The 24681-nt window shown below is 36.6% G+C and overlaps 1 protein-coding gene across 1 annotated transcript in view; it reads right to left on the reverse strand.

Moving 5' to 3' along the window:
* Positions 1 to 22222, reverse strand: part of LOC140154143 (uncharacterized) — a 32455-nt gene extending 10233 nt beyond the window's left edge. The window contains exons 1-12 of the mRNA XM_072176749.1: positions 22186 to 22222; positions 18414 to 18542; positions 17818 to 18066; positions 14247 to 14498; positions 12280 to 12576; positions 11679 to 11789; positions 10151 to 10267; positions 7047 to 7286; positions 5989 to 6117; positions 4972 to 5202; positions 1712 to 1819; positions 442 to 675 (exon numbers count right to left, since the gene is read on the reverse strand). Coding sequence (XP_072032850.1) covers positions 442 to 675; positions 1712 to 1819; positions 4972 to 5202; positions 5989 to 6117; positions 7047 to 7286; positions 10151 to 10267; positions 11679 to 11789; positions 12280 to 12576; positions 14247 to 14498; positions 17818 to 18066; positions 18414 to 18542; positions 22186 to 22222 — 2134 coding nt within the window. The remainder of the gene's footprint in view (positions 1 to 441; positions 676 to 1711; positions 1820 to 4971; positions 5203 to 5988; positions 6118 to 7046; positions 7287 to 10150; positions 10268 to 11678; positions 11790 to 12279; positions 12577 to 14246; positions 14499 to 17817; positions 18067 to 18413; positions 18543 to 22185) is intronic.
* Between the last annotated feature and the right edge of the window lie 2459 nt (positions 22223 to 24681).

Raw genomic sequence — 24681 nt, forward strand, 5'->3', positions numbered from 1 at the left:
TTAAATAACATTTAAATCAAAAGGTTACTGGTCCTTAAAACTCACATTGCACTCATTTTATCGGTTAAACATAATAACATGTCCCATAACCGTAATATAATTGGCTATTTTGGGCAGTCTGCTATCTTATAACCACATTCAAAAAGTATCAATATTCTTGATTTTGAAATGGTTCCAGGTCCGGCCAAAGTGGCGCCTGGTTCAGCAAAAAATCATAGGACCATTATTCTACAATATATGGCACCTGATCTAATTTGATTAATGAAAGATTTGTTCCTTGGGCTTAAAGACTACTCTAAAGATCTTTTTTTTTAAAGCCCCGCACAGCAGCAGCGAATGAGTTGAATATTAGCTAATATTACTCAATAAAAGAACCATCCCATTGGTGGCTCAGTGATTAGATGCTTTAATAATACTATAAATTGGGTATAGCCTACGTACAATCATTATCTACAATGGTATAAACCAATGGCAAACCAGCTCCTACACCACTACATGCAGCAGGCTGAAGAACGTCCAAACCGACTCGAAACGTTTCGGACCCCTCGTAGCATTGGTCGTCAATTATAGGTATGGTAGTATACAGCGTATTGTCAGACGTAGGAGTGAACACTACCGGCTGGTTGGTTTTAATGTAATCAGATGATGTTGCAGTCACATCATCAAAGGTTAGTCCTTTAAAAGAGTCAGAAATCGAATAATGAAATCAATGTTAGATATATAGTATCTCAGGACCAAATTAATATATTTTACAAGTTTTTAGAAATATGAATTCAACTAGAAAAATACATTCAAAGTCAGTTGGCGAACTTTGGCGCATGAGACGGGAACATCGCAACCATGCATATGGTATGTCTGTCTGTGTCAGGTGGTGCTGTGTAGCGCTGCTGTGGTCTTCACAAGAGTACGCCATCTCACTCGATCTGATGCCAAGTGCGCTGTAGGTTAATGGATAGGCCTCTGCTTTACCATATGCTTGACATGCCCTGTGTACAGTTGTCCTTTCAATAGCCAATCTTCTCTTAATTTCAGTTGTGCTGTCACCACTATTGTTAATCATTGAACCCAAATATTCAAATTGCTTCACCTCCTCAATCTGCTGTCTATCTATCACAAACTCATCACTTTTCCGCTCTCTGTCTACAACCATTATTTTTGTCTTCTTTCTCAGGAGAAGGTGTTTTTCTTCGCTGGCCTCTTTGATCTTAAGCTAGATAATACTTCGGAAATTACAGGAAGAAATCAAAAGGTTTCTGAAAATGACACTGTATAAGATTATGTAGGCTATATTGTAATCTATAATAGCGCGTAGCGCGTTCAGTGGCTATGCATCAAAAGTAGAATTTGAGGATTTGAGGGAGATTAGGGATCTAACTTGGAATAAAGGTGAGCAATTAATGGGACTTATTTTGATTGTAAACGGTTGGTAATGGCAGTTTATCAAGCATGCTAATCCGCAAAAAACGTTTTAAAAGGTCCCTAAAGTTGAGAATCGGGTACAGATCATTTGTACATAAAATGTAGATTTTTAGAGTAGGAACTATTTAAGCATGTTTTGACAGATTGACTGGAAAAGGGTGTCTAAAAGAACTAAATCAAACTTATTTCTCATACACGCCTTAACTTATAGCCATATCGGTAAATCGTGAGCTTATAATAATATATTTATGTAAGCGATTCCGGATGGGTGGGTAAAGTGTTTAACACATACTTGCGCTCCCAGCTTGCATCAGACCAGACCCACTTCGTGTTACAGGAATCTCAAATGATCCGCCTTCAATGAGTGTAGTCACGTCAGTTACAACGGAGTACGTTACAGCTGCAAGGTGACATGAAAACAAGAACATAGATTATACGAGTGGATATAGTGGATATAGTGGTAGATAAAATGATTAAATAGTTTAACTTCAACACTACACTATATTTCGCTCACCTGGAACGTTTCACTAGTCCGACTAGCGTCTTCAGCAGATGGTGATGCTGTGATGATATCTTGTCTACGATCAGGATATCCTGATCCTGATGACGTCATATGATAGACAGAATGGCTTAAGTGTGTCGCCAACAAGACGGAACTCTCAAAGTCAAAGTGTACAGAAAACCTACTCATACAGAGCAATACTTGAACTTCTCATCTCACCACATAAACTCAGTGTTGTGAGAACGCTACTTCATCGCGCGGAAACTGTTGTGACAGATCAATGAAAAAGACAGCTCTTCTCAGAACCCGGACTCGGAGACGGCCAATAAAGATTTTGTCACCTTGCCTTACATAGAAGGCCTTTCTGAGAAGTTACGCAGAGCGTTTAGGACTGCGGGAGTTCATGATGCACTTATGGTCCATGGCAAGCCCGATTCGACCTTTGTGGCATTAAACCCAGTTAACAGGATATTAATCCAGTAAATCGATTCAGTAAAGCAAATAAGCTCATGCATTCGATCACTAACGACAACCAGCTTCGGTCGATTACCCCAGCTGCAGCGCGTGTAAACTCTAATTTGCATAGAGGCTGTACGTGAAATTATTGATTGGCTCCAAACAAAGGATTTGAACCGGTGCACCGTAATCATGTCGCAGTGCAGTCCATTCAATCAAATGTTGTCATCAACCTAGAGCGTGTTTATAGTGAGACAAGCTTTCCGTTATTTAGCTAAACTACCGCGTAGTCTAGATTTGCAATGGTTAGTAAAACATAAACAAATATAGACTGCGTGGCAGTCCAGCTAAATACCGCATAATCTGGCTCACTATAAACACGCTCCTATTTGATCGCAGTGCATTGTTATGTGTGTGAGACGAACTGTCGCGGTTGATTGCAATCAAACAAACGATGTCTTATGTATTACTTTGTTCCGTGATGAAAATCGTGATGTTTTATTTAATCACTCTCGAAAAAAGTATTTCTTTTGTAGGCCTATTACTTTGTTTTGTGATGAAAATCGTGATGTTTTATTTCATCACGCTCTAAAACAAACGATTTCTTATGTATTACTTTGTTTCGTGATGAAAATCATGATGTTTTATTTCATCACTCACGAAAAATTGATTTCTTATGTATTACTTTGTTTCGTGATGAAAACCGTGATGTTTTATTTCATCATCACGCTCTAAAACAAATGATTTCTTATGCATTATATTTGTTTTGTAATGAAAATCGTGATGTTTTATTTCACCACGCTCTAAACAATAATTATAGTTAAATGCATTTTAAGAAAAAAATCTTATTAAAACAGTATGTTGTTTAGAAAAAATTTAGAAAGTGATGATGATGATGATGATGATGATGATGATGATGATGATGATGATGATGATGATGATGATGATGATGATGTCTCCAAAAGTGTCCCGGGTTTTTTTCATGCCCTAAATCGTGCGTATCTATTAATAAGGCACTTCAATAATCAATAATCAGTCCCGTGACGGCCTCCACTAACTAGCTACTAACTTGGGTTATGGGCGCTGAATTTCATGTTCACTGTCACTTACTCATCAGCGAAGTACGACCCTTTGTCAACCACCTACAGTACCCAATTTCGGCATACTATGTAAGAAACTCATCATGATGATCGAACAGAGAGTACTTTAAATGTAGCTTGTACCGTTTTCGTGTGGCATTCTTCAGAAGTGAGCGGTCCGTTTACCAAAATTTTCGGTCAAATCTCCATTCAATTAACACGGGACGTTGGCTAGCTATGTCTTGCCCTCACTCACTATTTTACCAAAGTACGAATATTTCTGAGCATCTAACCTAGCTGTAATTTTAGGTCATGTTAGAGGAATATATTTGCTAGAAGTTTTTGAGAGTACTTTTAATATTGGCCGGTTATTTTTCACACATTGACGTTAACTAGACGAATGCCTATTCTTCTAACATGGCACGATTTGTACAGGTCACAGCTCAATGGTGAGAGCACTGTGTATTGTGTATAGGAAAACGGACAGTAACTGCAGTATGTTCTACCAATTTCAAACCACAAAATACGCTTAGGAGTGCTTTTGGTAGCCCCAAAAGACAAGACAGACCCCATTAAACAATCTGGTATTGTGTATGAGATCACCTGCGCTGATTGTGATGCAAGTTTTATCGGCGAATCTGCCAGGAAGCTAGAGAAAAGGATCAGTGAACACAAATCCACGGCCGGCAGTTCCATATCAGCAGGCAGGGAGCACGTTGTAGATCAAAAGGACACCAGATTGACTGGGAAAATTTAAAAGTTCTAGAACGGGAACAAAAAGAGTATTCCTGCAGAGTTCTGGAAGCTATATACATAAGAACTCAGAAACCGAGACTGAATCGTGACAAAGGACTCGAAATATACCCTATCTGTGACAACCTGCTGATGCCGGGGGCGGCACTACATCGTAACATCGTAACATCCTATGACGTCATTCTGTCAATCATATGACGTCATCAGTGAAGGATATCCCGATCGTAGACAAGATATCATCACAGCATCACCATCTGCTGAAGACGCTAGTCGAACTAGTGAAAACGTTCCAGGTGAGCGAAATATAGTGTAGTGTTGAAGTTAAACTCTTTAATCAAGAACATATATTGTAAACGTTCCATATACATTATACATACGAATAATCTCATCTGAAATAGGTCAAATGATGTATGAAAATCGTCGAAAATGGCGTCTTCTCTTAGTCTGCAATTTAAGGTATTTTAAAATATACCTTAAATTGCAATGGCCCAGTGCATGCTAAAGAGATCTTCCATGCCAATCTGCAAATGTAACGCGAATTTTTATTTATATATCAATATTTTGATGTAGGTACGACCAGGGAAGTGCACTTCACTGGTACGACATTAAAAATAGGAGAACAGCTTCAAATTTTCCAACGCGAACACAGGTCAATACAAGAATACTTATTTATACACCCCACCCACACACCTACACAATATCCACTGACAAACACAAACATAAATACTTAGGTTTCAAATAATAAAATGCGTTTTCATCTACCGTCATCATCAGTCAGCTGGAAAGTAGCAGAGCATTGATCTCCCAACCGACCTCCTTCAACATTCGTCAAATAGACACCATAGCTTTCGGTTGATTCACACATGTCATCATTAGCAAGAGTGACTGTGATCGTTCTGGATTGGGTGTCAGTAGTTCCACTGATCTTGACCGCTCTCGCTGAACTCGGCAATACTTGTGTGAAGTCTCCGCCAGAATTGTCGGTGTAATAGTCTATGAAACAAAAATAAGAACTGTCATTGACTGTATGATTTAACGTTACAAATATGTTTAACTACTATATTTATCGTGTACTTTTTTGTGTATGTTCAGATTTGAATGATTGAATATTAACATTTCTCTGATCCAAAGACATCAAATGGTCATTATAGTCGGTGATCATTACGATTGTGTCCCTACTCGATTAGGTGCGTTTTTTTTGTCATTCGTGATAGATTTCAATGATCTTGATGCTAACATAATTATTAGAACAAGACTTAGATCATGTGTGAGTATGTGGGTGGGGGTGTGTGTGTGGGGGGGGGGTGTAGGGGAGGGTGTAGATGTGGGACAACAAAATGAGGTTAATTTATTCGGTGAGCATTCAGAGTCTGGATGTATATTGGAAGGGGTGTGGGATGTACAATGTCCGTGGGTGTGGAGTGGGGTGGGAGGTGCAAGTCGTGATGTGTGGGAGTGTTGTTAGATGTGGGATGATATTAATAATTTATTTTGTGGGAGCATCCAGAGTCAAGAAAGTTTACCTCGATATTGTCCTTGCTGACAGTGGAGTACATGTACAGAGGAATACCACAAACCACATGTATATTTGCTGGCTGGGTGGGGGAGTGTGGGGTGGGTGGGGTATGCTTACCAAATGTATTATAGTGAGCCTGATATGTTTATATTTACCGTCCAAATAACATGATATATTTACTTTTGAAATATATATACCAGTGTAAAGATGTGATGTGCGGGCAGGATGTGAGTATTTGTGGTTTGCATTCAGTACATACTTACCCAGATATGTACAGGTTCTCCCATCCCCTGTCCGTGTTATTGGTAAGGTTACTATGCCCGTTAAGTCGTTTTCAGCGATTTCAATCGATTCCTCTGTAAAGAACACTTTCGTGGCCATATCCGCAGGAACTAATATAGAAAAGTTATTTTAAAGCATGCATAAATACAAATTTTAAGTAAAGAGTCTGGAAACAGTTTTTATTACCTTAGCCAAACGCTATTTGGCTAAGGTAATAAAAACTGTCAGGTTCTTTCTTCTATCAATCATATAGTGAGCCATCGTAGCAATATGCGTTTGCCAATTTTGACCAAATTTGGTCCCTAGGTCCATTAGGGGTGCCACAAATGTCACGTGAAAATGTTTGGCGCAAAGGTCATGTCAAGGTCATTATGGCCAAAAACGTGTTTTTCACTTAAAATGCTTCTCCTTCCCCATATTACATAGCAGCGTGACGTCACTTGCACACATGCATGGTCTATAACCAGTTTCTAAAAGTTGTACACAGAATTGGGGTCAAAGGTCATTAAGGGGTCATTTCCGGTATGTAACCAAATACCTTAAATCAACAATCGTAGCCATATGCTTTGAGCCATGTTGACCACAGTTGTTCACTAGGACCATTGGGTGGTGCCACAAATGTCACATGATCATTTCCGGTCAAAGGTCACCCACTTCAGTTCAATAGCCAAAAACGTGATTTTCACTAAAATTGACTAGTTGAAAGAACAACCAGTGGGTTGAATTTAGAGTTGATTGAACCCATGATCTGTTAGACGTGATATTTTTGCAGAACATTTTAACTTTCCGTTAGAAAAATAAGATTCTGTCTGACGTATAGTATTACAGAGGACTTAAGGAAGATTTTAGTCCAGTAAAATTACTCCACAATTTTCCGACAGTATTCATCATAAACGACACATTTTTACAGGATAGGGTACTAGGTGAGACTAATCGTTTATAGAATTAGATCATTTTGAAAAGGCTTATATTACGGGTTATAATGTTATTGTAATCACAGTCAATATTATTAAGCATAATAATATTATTCTAAGCATACCTTCTGATCCATACACCATAACATCACACAATGCAAACTGGTTTGTATCCGTTTGAGGCACAATATAAACATACTGGCCATAAACATTAGTTCCAGTGCATGTTACTTCGATAATTTGAACTTGAGTACCTCCTGCAACGTCGGCAACATCGCCAATGTCGGCACTACACTCATGATTACTGGTAATGTCATTTGACCGACATGAACCGACGTAGACAAGGGCATTGTCTAACCACTCCGCTGAAAGAGATAAAGTGTATTATCTGATTTTTAAAAACAATCTGTCATCAATTTGTTCAATTCAATTTGTTTGATCATTGAAAGCAAAAATATTAAATTATTGTTACTTCTGCCATAAAATTTGACTGATTTGAAGTTTGTTTGTCGTTTTCAAATCGTTACTATATTCATAGCAATGAATGAAATACATGCAAATTGTTCGTCTAGCTCACGGGGATTAAGTTAAAAAAAGCTTGCATCAACTTCTTAAGTGTGATATATATGGTTAATGTATTATGTGTTACATAATACATTAACCATATACATCACAAAATAGTTGTTGTCAAAACGATTTCACAAAAGCAATAGGATCAAATAGATATTGCCCTTTTTGTCTTCCAGTTGCGCAGATTTACATTATGCGCAAGAAGCTTGAAATTCTGAAATATTGTCTAATCTAGCACAGTTGCCTTTTTCTTAGACCAAACGAGATGTAAACATGGTGAATGTGAGGGTTAATATCGTAGCCTTTTGTACTGACGCATTTATATGACCTTGAAATGTATTTTAATCGACTGACGCGCTTATATGACCTTGAATTATTACTTTGATGATACTTATTGATTTTCTAATTTGCCAGAAGAAATTAACTGGCCAATCTATGATGTAAGTTTGCGATCTATATATCCATCGGCGTTTAAAGACTCTTAGCAGCAAGTGGCATAGTTAGCCTGACGCCTAATTTTTGTCTAATGAATTTTGCTGTTAGCATTCTAGCCTGTTATTACAAAGTAGTAATTTCAATATCGTAGATTAAAATCTTTGTCAAGTTTTTGAAATCTCTTTTCTTCCAAATTTGTTGACTATTGTCATAATTGTGTAACGAGTGAATTAGTTGATTAGCAAAAGATATGCAAACAATTTGGAATACAATAAACACAAAATGGGATTAAGGGATGGGTATGAACGTTTGGACAGTATTTATTGTGGGACGTTAGAGCACATCAGACATATCGAATTGCATTCTGAATACGAAGAATGTCCTTCTGATATCAAATAATTTTGATTTTTGAAATTCGCAATGTAATACACATTTTATGGCAAATGATTAAAAATTGATATTTTTGATATTTAACAGTACTCGAAGTAAACTTTATAAATCTGATGATTTATATTTAAAGTGTATGTAGGTGGGATGAAAAGCCGACGATCAATTGAAAATGTTGACCTTTCGTATTGAAGATATGGATTTTTTCCCAAAACACCCAAAAAAATTAGGTATTTTTGTGAAAAAAATCCATATGTTCAATATGAAAGGTCAAAATGTTCAATTGATCGTCGGCTTTTCTCCCAGCTACATACACTTTAAGACTATATCATTAAATTTATAAAATTTACTTCGAGGACTGTTATATCTCAAAAATTTGAAAAATATCAAATTTTAATAATTATTTGTCATAAAATTTTTATTGTATCGTGAATTTCATAAAATGAAAATTATTTGATATCAGAAAGACATTCTTCGTATTCAGAATCTGATGTGCTCTCATGTCCCACAAAAAATACTGTCGAAACGCTCAAAACGCTCATTCCAGTTCCCTTAAATGGCGTAGAATCTATATTTCATTACTGCAAATTTTCAGGTATCGCCCTTTGCATTCATCAGGAACAACACGAGTGAATTAGATGTCCATTACAGAATAGTAGACTGCAGATGCTTCGGATAACGCTTTTTCAATTAGGGATTCAATCATGTTTCACCGTTGTTCATCACCGTTTAACAACGATGCGGCCGCGTCGTCTGCGTGGTTTACTTCGCGAGGGCAGCTTTAGCTGCCCGAGCGGAGTAAACTTCACGCAGACGCGCTGGACGCGAGTTGTTAAACGGTGATGAACAACGGTGAAACATGATTGAATCCTTTCAACAACGAAAAGAAGCTAAAGATCGTATAATTCACATGATTATTTCATGAGGAATGTCAGTTAATCATTGCCACTCAGCCTTCCAAAAACTTCGATGATTTTTCTGCTAAAATCAGCAATAAAACTGGGATAAAACTACAGAATAAAACTGCAATGTTTAGCCGCTGAAAAATACTGAATTTAATTAGTAAAGCTTGCATACGCACACAGGTTCCAAACATGACGAATTTTACGCGCACTCGCGTAACGCGTAGTCTCGCTCGCGTTCGCGTATACGCTATAGTAAAAGTGTGGATTCATCACGGATTAACAACGGTTGGCTCCTGTACAAAGGTATAGGAGGAGTTGTTGAATTCAACAACTCCTCCTATACCTTTGTATAGTGATGAACAACGGTGAAACATGATTGAATCCCTAAATGAACTTTGCTGATTGGATGATGTCACGATGAGGTTAGCATTTATTCCGTATTGAAAAGCGTGTTCCGACGGATCTGCACTCGACCGGCCTCATTAATATATCGAAATGAGAGTATCGAGATTGTTTTTTCAGTATAATTTAATAGGATTAACATTTTCTGTACTTGCACATTATCTGTGGAGGTATGTGCTTAAATGGGGTCGAAGAGTAACCAGTGTTGAGTAATTATACTGCTTTCTCCTGACATATGATTCAGGTAAACAAAGAGAGCGCCTATCTTTGAACAAGATCATTTGGAATGTTGGATTTAACTGTAAACATGGTTCGTTTTGAACAATTCCAGTGAAAAATGATGTTGTACTACTTACATTTTAGTGACGTTTCACCACTACACTAGTGGCTTCTTCAGACTGGCAACTCATCACATCTGACTGCTTCCTTTTATTTACTCGTTGTATGATAGATAAGTCAAACAGAAAAACGTTTGCATTGTAGGTGTAACTTGCATTATACCAGGGATACACAGGTCTACGTATACTTACGGTTGGCAAATCCAGATGGTACGTCATCCAGTGACACAGGGAATATACTGATCTGCTTGACTTCATACTCTCTGCCAAGATCAATCTGAAGCCAGTGATTACCGTTAGTATCTGCATCTGTTGGAAATGATGCAAACATTATATTACGCTCATAAACATGTATAATAACTTTTGAATTTATGAGCTCTTTTCTTCAGAATGAAGTTAAGACATCACTCTGTGCAATATATTCGTCTGTAAAAACTATGCAGTTCATGTAATTTCCCGAATTCTGTGCGAAAGTAAAATCGAAACGTATGGGATATATTGAAGCAATTAGAACGATTTTATCACGATTTTAGCTAAATGACTATCATAAATTGTCTTGTAGAGGATGATACCAAAGAAGTACTTTCGCCTGACACGACGTTGTTATTGTCACGTAGATCTGAACAGAATATTGCCGGGCCCTAAGGGCCGGGGCCAGGGTTTCACAGAGAGTTACGACACGACGTAAGTCATTGAACTCATCGGAACTCCAAACACATCGTAAAGGTGAATTTATACTCGATCGGTTGGTTGTTAGCCTGCTCATTTCTGTTAGGGTTAGTATTCCTCTTGCTTGCCCAACTGCTTTAGCACACTCCAGCCATCTTTTACTTGGTCTTCCTCTTGGTCTCTTTCCATGTGTTTTGCCCTCAATGGTTATCTTTGGATATCTGTTTGTCTCCATCCTTTTAATGTGGCCAAAGTACTTGAGTCTTCTTTCTGAAATAGCCTGGTTGCGTATTTTATCTAGTCTGGTGACTCCAGCAATTAATCCTGCTTTTTGAGGGTCCAGGTTTCTAATCCATATAGTAATACAGAGAGGATAAGAGTTTGGTATAATTGTAATTTGGTGTCGTGCTTGATGTCTTTTGCTTTCCAGATGCTGTGGAGACTTTGAACTGCACCTACTTTGCTGATTCGGTGCCTCACATCTTCCTCACATGTCCTATCTCCAGATACACAAATGATTTTACTTGTTCCAGCTTATCTCCGCCAATTGTAATATCCAGTCTGTGGTTATATTTGGTGATGGCTGGAACTTGAATTTTGGCTATATTTATTTTGAGTCCATAGTTGCTGCTTTCTTTGTGAGCTTTGTTCACCTGAGTTTGGAGTTCTTCTAATGATTCTGCTACTATATAGAACTATATCATCCGCAAATCTAAGATTGTTTATTTTGAAGCCAGAGATAACTGCTCCTGCGTTTTCATTTTCTAGTGCTGAGGATATAACTAGTTCCAGAAGTATGTTAAAAAGCTGTGGCGAGATCATACAACCCTGCTTCACACCAACTTTTGTGTGGAACCAATCGGGTAGTTCTCCATTGACTCTCACGGCACTCTGTGATATTTCATACAGTGATTTCAGTATCCATAGAACCTGATTGCTTTCCATAGTCCTTCTTTATTGCAAAAGCTATCGAGTTTAAATTCAGTTTAACTCTATACCTTACTATCTATTGAAGCATATAATTTAATTTTTGTCTGAAATTTTATTTTACCTGACACAAAACATGAGTATGGATCCAGAACGCCGTCTGTGACTTTGTCGGGACCAAAGGTACTGGTATAGCCCGAAGCTTGTGACGATGTGACTGAAAATTTCCTCGGTTCTGTAAAAATACAAATAAACCTAAACATGATATGGGAGTTTCTTCTTCAAAAAATCCCAAAGATATGGCCAAGAAAATTATTAAATTCATGTATTTGTTAGTGCCACTGTTTATACCCAATAACCTACAATTCACCATTTGGCAAAGTCCATGAAAATTAATAAATTCATGTTATTGTTGTCATTGCCAAGTGGTGAATTGTAGGTTATTTGGTACAAACAGTCAAACACCAAAGGACAATTCTCTTAGCAATTACCCTGGTAAAACTACTTTTGTTTACTAAAGGCCAGTGAATAGTCCGACATGTTGTCTGCATTTTGCCGTTGCGTCCAACAATTTTGTCGTAGCATATCGGACAAACCTAAACACTGAAAACGTCAAACTTGTAGCGGCGGCAAAACAAAAAACGTCGGACTATATCTTCAACTTCCAACCTTCCATTATCAAAATGATATGTATTGAAAATTAACGATTTACAAATTTACAATACCTAAGCCACAAATCTCCCAGAGTGCATATTTATCCAGTGCTGCAGACACAAACAGATGCTCAATGGGGTATGCATCGACATCGGTCACTGAGAAAGTCGCAGCAGATGGGCTTGTTCGTGTCAGGGTGATAGTTCCGGAGCTGTAAGAAAGCTCAAATATGTTGGTCATATCTGCCACGACAAAGTCCGTTGTAGTATCTTCTGTACCCGCTATCAAATTGGGGATACCGTTCTTGCTGAAAAAGGACGCATCTCCCGCAGTACCTCCGTGAGTATCGGCGTGGGTATCATCCAGATCTGAGTAATTCAGAAAAGTAAGAAAAGTGATGAGTGTCGAATTAATGGACTTTAGTGTAAAACGAGAAGTAGATTTATTTTATAATATAGGCAAATCACTCTTATTGGAAGATAATTCCATTTGGCATGCAATTATGAATCGTACACTCTATTCTTAGGAAAAAGGGCAGACGTATCTTTTACCGTCCCAAATTAGGACAAGTCCTTTCATTAGGAAACGAATTTGGAGAAAACCTTCTGTTAATAAAATACTATGCTGAGCCACCAGCCTGGGTGGTTCACGCTCCAGTAATTTCAGATGATTGAGCTCAGTAATACATCAAAGAATGTCTTCCAATTCATAAAAACAAATAGATAATCAGCTTATCGGATTAAAAGCTTAGAGGGAAGGTCTTGTTGCTCAGCGAGTGTTTGTAATTATCAGAAGGTTTTCTCCAAATTCATCTCTAATGTCCAGTTGAAAAAAAAGATTGAAAATGTTCACTCTACAGGCTGAAATCTCATTTCAAACATATGCAACACATGTTATTTGGCAGTACATTAGGAGTAACACTTGATTTGATAGTGAAATCAGGCTACAAAGAGAGTTAGAGTGAAAATAAAAACATTTCAATATATTTTTTAATCTATTTAAATTGATTCCTATATCATCAATTGTCAAAAGATTGACATATTTCAATCGGCCAATTTAAGAGAGCAGTGTTGCGTAATTGGCAGAATTCCTTGCTTTGTTTCTTCATAATCACATTTACAAAGGACCCTGGATACCCACCCATATATTCAAATACATGATCACAAACACATTTGCTGTCATCTGTTACTCTCTACGGCTTTATTAAAATAATTAGAAGCAAATACCCAGCAAATACAGAACGTTTTACAGAAATTGTTTAAATAAACAGGTCAAATTTATATGTCAGGTTATTTAAGGATAAGGGTGTATAAAACATTTCAAAAACATTCAAAAACATTTTTGAGAACTTGCAGCAAAACTTATAAATGTTATTTAAGTGTTGCCAATATCAGTTTACAAAAATGCTTGCCAAAAATAATAAACAAAACAAAATCATTTTCCTAGGTTCGACATCGCAAATAATAAAGGTGATAATAGAAAAAGTGAAAGCACTGTTTTTCCAAAAATAATTTACAATAACATTTCAACATTTTGAAAATGTTGTTGTAGTGTTTTTTTCGAATAAAATGTTTCATAACCTTTATTCTTAGGGCGACACAGACTATAGTGAATCAACATGGAGTAAATTTATACATTTTCTTCTTTTTATGTATATCTTGCTCTCCGTAAGGATTGAGCACTCTATGTGACAAAAGAAGATTACAACATTTTGACAAAATCCAAAACACGTTTATAACACGTGTATCATGATTTAAAAACATTTTTATGTTTAGAAGGCAAAATTAAACTTCTACGTCACTCAAATTTAGTACACTCACCGGAGCGCCTTCACTGGGTCAACCGGCGTCTTCAGTGGATGTATGTTATTGCTCTGAAGATTTTGTTGTTGCATCCGCTGAAGACGCCAGTTGTCCCAGTAAAAGAACTCCGGTGAGTGTACCAAATTTGAGTAGCATAAAAGTTTAATTTTACTTTCTATTTATGTGTTTGGTGAGATGTTTGATATGTTCCTGGTTTTGTGGCAATAAATACTCACGTATTCCATAGTAGTTAATAGTAGCACTGTCGAAATCAGCCGCTGTTGTTAGGAATATACTTATATCTTTGCCGTCTCCAGATATAGTACCAGCTGCATTCATTACTGTAGTTTCCTGGGGTGTTATTGAGAGTGTTATTGTTCCAGCATCTGCAATAGACCACGGACCAATGTATCCATTTGCCTGTAAGATATACCCCGGCGAGGCGGTGGTCGTTCCTCCGTCCGGGATTGAATAATGTCGAATGCAGCCTGAAATGTTGGGAAGAGAAAGCCACAAATTGGTCTTTGATACTTGGCAAGTATTTTTGTGTACTTAGGACAACTAATCAACATAACTCACAATCACATGGATGAAGTAAAAAGGAGGACTAGGGCTGGTTGGTGTGTATTTGGTAAGCTCAATGACATCATGAGAAGTAAGATGCCAACTTGTCTGAAACGAAAGGTTTTCAACCAATGTGTACTACCAGCCATGACCTATGGAGCTGAAACATGGTCATTTACTAAGAGAATGGAGCAAAAACTGAAAACTGCACAGCATAGCATGGAAAGATGTATGCTGGGCTTCACCAAAAGGGACAGGAAAACAGTGGCATGGATCAGGAGCCAAACAGAAGTTACAGACATAATCCACACAATAAATATGAAGAAGTGGCATTGGGCTGGCCATCTTGCAAGATCAACAGATAATAGATGGACAAAGAATGTCACAGAATGGAGGCCTTGGCTGGGCTCAAGACACCAAGGCAGACAGAAAGTCAGATGGAGGGATGAGATAACAAGTTTCACAGGGATCAGGTGGATGGCAAAAGCAAATGACAGGAATCTTTGGTGCCAACTTGAGGAGGCTTTCGCCCTGCAGTGGGCTGAATACGGCTGATGATGATGATGATGATGATGAAGTATTTTTGTCAAAAAACAACATAAGAAAACAAAAACAAAAAAAATAAACAAAACAAAACAAAACAAAACAAAACAAAACAAAAAAACAAAAAAAAAAAAAACCATACAAAACAAAAATAAAACCAAACAAACAAACAAACAAAATAAAACAAAGAAACACAACAATAACAAATAAGAAACCAGTCCCGGACTATACAGACCAGAATGCTTGTGACAAATAAAGTAATGTTATTGTTTCAATTTGTTCCGTTAATAATCATAGTTCTTAACTGCGTGTCCTTTCCCCCTATTGTATCGTGACCTGCATTGGATTGTTTACCCTTTCTGTATTTTGGCATTTCGCAAACCGTACTCTGTTTTGGATATTCATGTCCAGGTTTTATTTAAATACGAATAAACAAACTTGCTTTTGATTTTTAATTGTTTACATGGCAAACGATATGAAATAGGTGAGTGTCTAGAACTATTCAAAATTACTGGTAAGTCATGCGGACAAAGTAGGGCACACCGGTCAACGTGTTTGGTACAAAATAAATTTTAATGATGCAGCACATAAGGTCCGGTATTGAGGTAAACACGTGCATTAGATTTACATGAGCAGTTACCAACTTCGAGTGACAATAAGGTGAGGAAAATTGCACCAAATGCAACAAACAGAACAATGAAAAGGGTTTAATTTAATTTAATGCATTGTAAGAAAGATTTAATCTAAATTATTCAAACGTGTAACAATCTTGTTCAATAACAACGCCTGCTTTAACAGGAGTGTCAAGTCATACTTTTTTTGTTTTGTTTAAAATTGTTGGAGTTGTGAACTAACTTTCATAAGATCTGTGGGTGTGGTTAATTTAATCTGTTATAGTCACGGTGAGTTATAGTAGTCATTCTGTTCTGTTTGAGTACGAAAAGAGCACAGAATTAGAACTGAAAGATGAAAATGCTAGCGTCAAAGAACGAACTTGAGTTTTTTCAACTTCCTTTTCGAGGATTTCCCTCAAATCACTAACTATGCGAATACCTTGAATAACACAACAATTCCCTCCTTAATTGCATGTTCACTTCATACCACATGCCTACCATAAACTCTGCCTAAATTAATCATGCTAATACACCATTTCTTGCAGTATATTTTTTGTTGAATATACTATTCTTCACACCCCTCCCCATGGGCGCAGAGCTTCCGGGGCCCATGGAAAAGAAGCAGTACATGGCCCTTTTAACATCTTCTGTATTAGCCCTGTCCCTAAGGGAACAACCCAAAGTTCGATGAAGTCCTATAAACGAAAGTCCTTTCGTTAGGAGGCTGACCCCCTCACTCTAACGTAAGTGTGCAATATTGAACATTCCAGTATTTCTAGACAACTAAGAAAACTAAGTGGCAAATGGCGATTTGCGACTCACTTTTCTATTATAAATTTTAACATTTTGCAGCCAGTCACACCATATATTAAGTAATTAATACATAGGAAACAAGAGCCAAACATTTTGAATCTTTGGTGTTTTTTTATTTGACCAGGAAAGATGTGAATGTATTTTATTCATCTGTTATTGATGATAAGAGTGTCATCCTCATCCATCTAAAGCATGGGTATAAAGGGAACCTTTTTAATTCGTCGGGCCAGAAGAAACCAATGAAAAACTGCACGGCTGCACATTTTTATTTTCAAAGCGCACTATTAACCCAAGAACTACTGAGTCATATTTTGTAATACGGACTACTAAAGGGGTGTAGTATCCCCCCAAATTTTCAATTATTAACGTGATATACCATTATATTTGGTACCAATGTATAGCTGGTCGAATCCAACCAAAAGTGTCCACGGGCCAAAAATAAAAGTCCAAAATAAAAATGTCTCCACAATTTTTTCCTTTTGCCCATTGATTGATGGCCTTATAGGAACCAAAAGTGCCATTACTAATCTTGAAAAATAAATCCAGGACGTGTGATAGTAAATGTGACATCAAAACCCAATGTTACCTACGAATACCACTAGGATGCTTTCACTATCGCAATACTAATCAACCTAAAACAAATGGAATATTCCCATTAACGCTTTTTTCGTGTAATGTAGACCATTTTATTTTTATAACGCGATCAATATGATCTTAATAATATGATAGGTTTCTGTTCTACATCGCTGTCTTGAAAATTTCTACCGCCAATGGAATAATAACTCGGGTTGATCACTAAATTACCACCATTCCATGGAATAATAACTCGGGTTAATCATAGACCTGTCTGCATGTCTTCGGTCCTATCCTTCAACATACTGACATTTGCTGGGCCCGAAGATAATGTCATAATGTTAAACAAAGATTACTGAGTTACAGTTACTGGAACTAGGGTTGATCATTGAATCACTCCCATTCCATGGAATAATAACTCTGGTTGACCATTAACTTACCCCCATTCCATGGAATAATAACTCGGGTTGACCATTGACTTACCCCCATTCCATGGAATAATAACTCGGGTTGACCATTAACTTACCCCCATTCTATGGAATAATAACTCTGGTTGACCATTAAGTATACCCCCATTCCATGGGAATAATAACTCGGGTTGACCACTGACTTACCCCCATTCCATGGAATAATAACTCGGGTTGACCAAAGACTTACCCCCATTCCATGGAATAATAACTCGGGTTGACCATTAACTTACCCCCATTCCACGGAATAATAACTCGGGTTGACCATTGACTACCACGCATAGTATCATCTGACACCGAAAGACAAAAATATTCTCGCTGTTCACTAATGCCATCATCGAGTATTGTGATCTCTACTGCTTTCTGCAACACATTGGCCTCAAACAATATGCTTCTGGTGGTTATCGTGAAGTCTGATCCTTGTCTAGCTAAATCGGCACCAGACATCGCGGGGCAATCTTGGGAGCACTGCACATCTAAAACTACATAGGAAAATAAGAAATACATAATTATTACACTTTTATGTGACGATTAGAATGGCTAAAATAGCCAATGGGGTTTCTTTCACTTAGAGCTCGTTATTTTGGCTTGATATAAATTGGACATAAACCCTTGGCAGTTATAATTAATAATATTTCAGCACTTTGGGTAAAGAATAACAAAATTGAAATTTGACAGAAATCGTACATTAACCTATGGCCAACATATGGTGACAAAAAAAAATATATCAAAAAAAAATAAAACGCCAATTTCGCGGGGAACAAGAAAAAAATCCGAGGCATTCCAAGCCGCTAGTCTCAGCTGATACGCACGCCTCTGAATGACTTACCAATAGTCGACTCAACTGACGTCTCTACTGTATCGCCCGGGATATCTGCCGTTCTTTGAAGGATCACCACGTATGTTGTCCCGACTTCTCCAACAGTATATTCCGGAGCAGTGAAGAGATATTGAAGAGCTGCAATTAAAATTCAATAAGCGATTATTTTATTCATTCTTGTTACAATTAAGTTGACTAAATCCATGTATTATACGTCCCCGCTTACATATTTTCTTTGATTTTTCGGCATTTCCACAACCTGAATTTCAAGTTTTGGTTCATTTTTACCTGTCTTCCATCGTAAAAAAGCCTCTTACAAGTTGCAATACTTTTGTAACATAAGCCTCGCCAAAAGCTGTCAGAGACAGGCCCACCCGCGCGCCCGGGGAAAGGTGAAAATTCAGGCTCAATGGAGTCATCAAAGACATGCCTAGTGCCTAGCTACACTCTGAAAACAAAATCACACCGAAAGCAATCGCGAGAAAATTATACGTTTACACCAAAATGGTCCGCTAAAAGGAAATAGGTTTGAAAATGGGCCAGCTTTTTGGCTCAGTATACCCTCAGGTGCTAGTCTCGACCTTGGGTTACCTACTCTCTGGTGTAAAAAAAAAGTGAAAGAAAGATTTTGGGCATTTTATTAGCCTTAATTGTGAGTTTTGGTTCATCATTCCCTGCCATCCAAAGCCCACTTGCAAGTTGCGATACTTTTGTAACATAAGCCCCGCCAAAAGCTGGCACAGGCCCCGGGAAAGTGGATGGGGGAGGTGAAAATTCATGCGCACTATAAAGCCAAAGACATCGAAAATAAGCCCTGAAAAAAATGCGCGCAAAGCAATTGCGGGAAAAATTGCATCTTTACACCATAATGGTCCGATATATGGAAACTTGTTTGAAATTGGGCAAATTGTCAACTTTTCGGCTTAGCGTGCTCTCTAGTGCTATTCTCGACCTCGGGTTCTCTACTTTCTAAGTATATATAAAAAAAGTGAAAAAGAGATCATTTTGCTCTAAAAAGATTGCCTAGAGTGATCACTCTAATGTAGTAAAAAGTTTAGTAAATTTCACTCTGTAAAGAGTGAATAAGGATTGCAATTCACTCTCAAAAGAGTGATCTCCGTACAAGCAATCCATAAAAGAGTGAAATGCTATCTTTATTTTAGATATAAAATGATCGTGATGATAAGACTAGTTTAAGAACACATGTCTTACCCGTGCATCTTAGAAAACAGACGACAGCAAGAAAACTTAAAATCCTGGGCAAATTTGAAGCCATTTTATATCCATGGGGTTGCTCTCCTTCACGACCATGCAGCAAATCGTAAAGCTGCCGTCGAAGTAGACGGCGACAACTTTGAAAATGAAAAAGTACTCAGACCACACGGAACGTGCTCAAACTTTGAAAACGCCCAAAAAGTCCAATTCAAAAAGTAGGTGTCATTACACAATGGCGATATCGTGCATACTTATTTGCGTAAGGAGGTAGTTCACCCGCCAATTTAATTTTTTTAATAACTGAATTGCATTTAAAGTTATTTCTAATTTGGTGATCAAGCGATTGTGAGTTAGTCTCACAGAAAACCGACTTCCATTAAAAATGCTTCATACCTCATTATTTTGGTTTTGGCTGGATAGAAAGCCTTCCAGACAATTATTGCTAATTTGTTTCAAATTAAGTTTGTGAAAGTATGTCAATATTCAAATTGGATCAGAATCATATTCGGCTTTAAAGATTTTAAAAAGGCAAACAAGAGCGTATTATTATTATTATTCTTTTTTATTTTTTTTATTTTAATATTCATTTTTCAAGACACACTTTGCAATATTATAACGTATATTCCGTTTAAAATCTACCATACCCAAGTCTTCCACTGAGGGAGGATGTTTTACTAATGGAATTAACTCTGGTTCATTATTTTGAAACACATACTCCCTCTGCTGGAATGAGTATTTCAAATAAAGATACCGTATTGCCTATTCGATTCGAAACCCATTATATTCCTGTGCATGGAAGACTTTAGCTAAGTTGCCATTAAAGTCCCATTCAGTGATTTGTTCATCCGGACGATCGTAAAAATCATCAAAATTCAGATTTTGATACCTTTGTCATTGTCATAGATGTGCTAGCATAACCTGCTAGTTATTCAGCCGAAAGCCGAGTATTTAAGGCAAAAAATTACATGAATCTGTAATTTATATACTGACAGTATATAAATTAGGTACATGTATTTTAACTTCTTCAACACTTCTGTTTTTTGTTGTTGTTTTTTTCGTGTTTTTTTTGCTAAACTTTTATTTCAAAAATACCAAATGACAATTTGAATGACCTATCCTTCACTTTTAAGTAATTTATTAACAATTTTAATTTTGTTTGCACTTTCGCTGGGATCAATGAATGGGACTTTAATATCGGAGGAAGTTATCAGGAAAGTAAACAAATAACTTCAAAATTTACTAGCAAACGAAATTTCTCAACCATGATTGAATCAATTATTTGATATAAATTTGATATATTTCATATGAGAGAGGTGACCGTAAATTAGAATTCAACCGTGACAACACTTTTGTTTAAAATGATGCTTGCATGCGTGAATAATTACTTTCTTTATTTCATTCTATTTTACAATTCGACACAATAATTGGCTAATAATGAGGTTGCGTAGGTGAGCATTTATGGTATTTCTAATTAGATTAGCAGCCAGGGGAGGGTGCGAGGGGTGCGATACACCCCCCCATGCCAAAGGCCCAAAAAGTCCCCTTTTTTGACCCAAAAAGTCCCATTTGCGAACGTAGCGATCGAAAAAAAAAGAAGCATTTTTATGTCTTTTTGGTCCAAAAGTGTCCAAATTTGCTCCCAGTCCAAAAAGGTCCAAATTTTGAGAAAAAATGTCACTTTTTAAAAATCAGCATCCACAAATAAATCCTGGCTACTGGCCTGTTAACAGCAGTGTTTGCCGTAATTTATGTTTGTTTACAAACGGTGTTACTTAGGGTATTTTTTCACCTTTCATCGTATTGATTTACAGTAAAAAAACCTCAATACCTTAAGGGGTCTCACAACAACCTTTTTCAGGTTAGCTAACATGACCTACACTAACGACCATGTGTGAGAAATGCTATGGGCAAGTACATGTCATTTGTTTACGAATAAGAGCCCATAAACATAAGCCGATGCTTGTCACCCAACAGGCTAACGGAAACTTATGTTTTACTTTGTTACACACTGTATTTATTGAATGCAAATTTTAGTATCAAACATTATATACCACCGGAAGAGTGATTCAATTCAATTTTATTTAAAAAATAACCTCGTGGCCCTAAGACCAAATTGTGTATAAAACATATAATCAAAGTACAACATGAATAGAAAACACGTATTAATAAAATAAATAAATAAAATGTTGCACACGAATCAAGGACAACTGCAACACACCTAACTTAAAATTATTCTCGCCGCAAAAAAACCCAAATTAGAAATCTTCACTCACTCACTTACATAACTCAAGCACTTACTACCTACAGGCAAACGAGCAACATACATAATTACACTCACAATCATACTTGACGCAGTATGAATAACAAAATCCAGCAGCGATTATTTCTGACATTACCAATTAATGAAAAGTGTGCAAAATACCAATTTTCACTAATTTGTCTCCAAAATCTGACCAGATATGAAAGTTCGTAAACAAATATTGACATTGGACCATCTACTGGATCATGGCATTTCTTGCCAATGATAGTTGGTGCAGGCCATGCTTACTTTTCTACACGGGCTAACCTGTTGTTTTAGATTTCTTGCGTTTTCCTGTTCTCATGGCAGCAACACTTTTAATGTCATTATTGTCTGGATTATGAAATGTTTCAAACGATACATCAGTAACTGAAAAACAGACGTGTTTTTACTGACGGCAGCTGTATCTACAGCTGTATCTACAGAAGATAACTGTAATGTATTGTGTTTAAAGACAGCTGTATTTGTGTTAAGTGCTATCTAATGAAGACAGTTGTATTTATTTCAATGCAATCTGCAGAAGATAGCTGTATTTATGTTTAGTGGTATCCACAGAAGATAGCTGTATTTATGTTTAGTGCTATCTACAGAAGATAGCTGTATTTATGTTCAGTGTTATCTATTGAAGATAGCTGTATTTGTGTTTAGTGCTATCCACAGAAGATGGCTGTATTTGAGTTTAGTGCTATCTACAGAAGATGGCTGTATTTATGTTTAGTGCTATCTACTGAAGATAGCTGTATTTGAGTTTAGTGCTATCTACAGAAGATGGCTGTATTTATATTTAGTGCTACCTACAGAAGATAGCTGTATTTATGTTTAGTGCTATCTACTGAAGATAGCTGTATTTATGTTTAGTGCTATCTACAGAAGATAGCTGTATTTATGTTCAGTGCTATCTACTGAAGATAGCTATATTTATGTTTAGTGCTATCTACAGAAGATAGCTGTATTTATGTGTAGTACTATCTACAGAAGATAGCTGTATTTGTGTTTAGTGCTATCTACTGAAGATAGCTGTATTTATGTATAGTGCTATCTACTGAAGATAGCTGTATTTATGTTTAGTGCTATCTACTGAAGATAGCTGTATTTATTTTTAGTGCTATCTACTGAAGATAGCTGTATTTATGTATAGTGCTATCTACTGAAGATAGCTGTATTTATGTTTAGTGCTATCTACTGAAGATAGCTGTATTTATGTTTAGTGCTATCTACTGAAGATAGCTGTATTTATGTGTAGTATTATCTACTGAAGACAGCTGCATTTGTTCAATTCAAAATCCAGCTCAATACATTGATATAAATTTCTTGTCAAATAAATAAATTTTTACTGCAATAAAAATAGCGTAAAAATGGACATTTTTGGTAAAACAGTATAAAAATCATGTAAAAGCATGTTTTAACCCACATTTTGCCTCAATATGGTATGATGGAATATTTTTGTTCAAAGATTTAAAATATCCACATGCCCTCTATTACTCAGAGCAAAAATGAAGGTTGCAGTCAATTTTCTTTTGCTACTTTAATATTAGTATTTGTGTTTAGCGCTAACAGAAGATAGCTGTATTTGTCACCGGATTTGTCAGCTGTATTTATATTTAGTGATATCTGCTTAAGACATTTGTATGTGTGTTTAGTGATATCTATTGGAGACAATTGCATTTGTGTTTAGTGCTATCTACTGAAGATAGCTGTAGTAGTGTTTAGTGCTATATACTGAAGACGTCTGTATTTGTGTTTAGTGCTATCTACTGAAGACAGCTGTATTTGTGTTTAGTGCTATCTACTAAAAACAGCTGTATTTGTGTTTAGTGCTATCTACATAAGATAGCTGTATTCATGTTTAGTGTTATCTACTGAAGATAGCTGTATTTGTGTTTAGTATCCACAGAAGATAGCTGTATTTATGTTTAGTGCTATCTACTGAAGATAGCTGTATTTATGTATAGTGCTATCTACTGAAGATAGCTGTATTTATGTTTAGTGCTATCTACAGAAGATAGCTGTATTTATGTATAGTGATATCTACTGAATATAGCTGTATTTATGTTTAGTGCTATCTACAGAAGATAGCTGTATTTATGTTTAGTGTTATCTACTAAAGATAGCTGTATTTATGTATAGCGCTATCTACTGAAGATAGCTGTATTTATGTGTAGTGCTATCTACTGAAGATAGCTATATTTATGTTTAGTGCTATCTACTGAAGATAGCTGTATTTATGTGTATTATTATGTACTGAAGACAGCTGCATTTGTTCAATTCAAAATCCAGCTCAATACATTGATATAAATTTCTTGTCAAATAAATAATTTTTTAAACCAATTAAAATAGCGTAAAAATAGAAATTTTTGGTAAACAAAAGTATAAAAATCATGTAAAACCATGTTTTACCCCACATTTTGCCTCAATATGGTATGATGGAATATTTTTGTTCACAGATTTAAAATATCCATATGCCCTCTATTACTGAGAGCAAAAATGAAGGTTGCAGTCAATTTTCTTTTGCTACTTTAATATTTGACATTTTTAGTGTTTAGTGCTATCTAATGAAGACAGCTGTATTTGTGTTTAGCGCTAACAGAAGACAGTTGTATTTGTCAGCTGTATTTATGTTTAGTGATATCTGCTTAAGACAGTTGTATTTGTGTTGAGTGCTGTGCTATCTACTGAAGATAGCTGTAGTAGTGTTTAGTGCTATCTACTGAAGACGTCTGTATTTGTGTTCAGTGCTATCTACTGAAGACAGCTGTATTTGTG

Source organism: Amphiura filiformis, chromosome 6, assembly GCF_039555335.1.
Source record: "Amphiura filiformis chromosome 6, Afil_fr2py, whole genome shotgun sequence".
Classification (NCBI taxonomy): Eukaryota; Metazoa; Echinodermata; class Ophiuroidea; order Amphilepidida; family Amphiuridae; genus Amphiura; species Amphiura filiformis.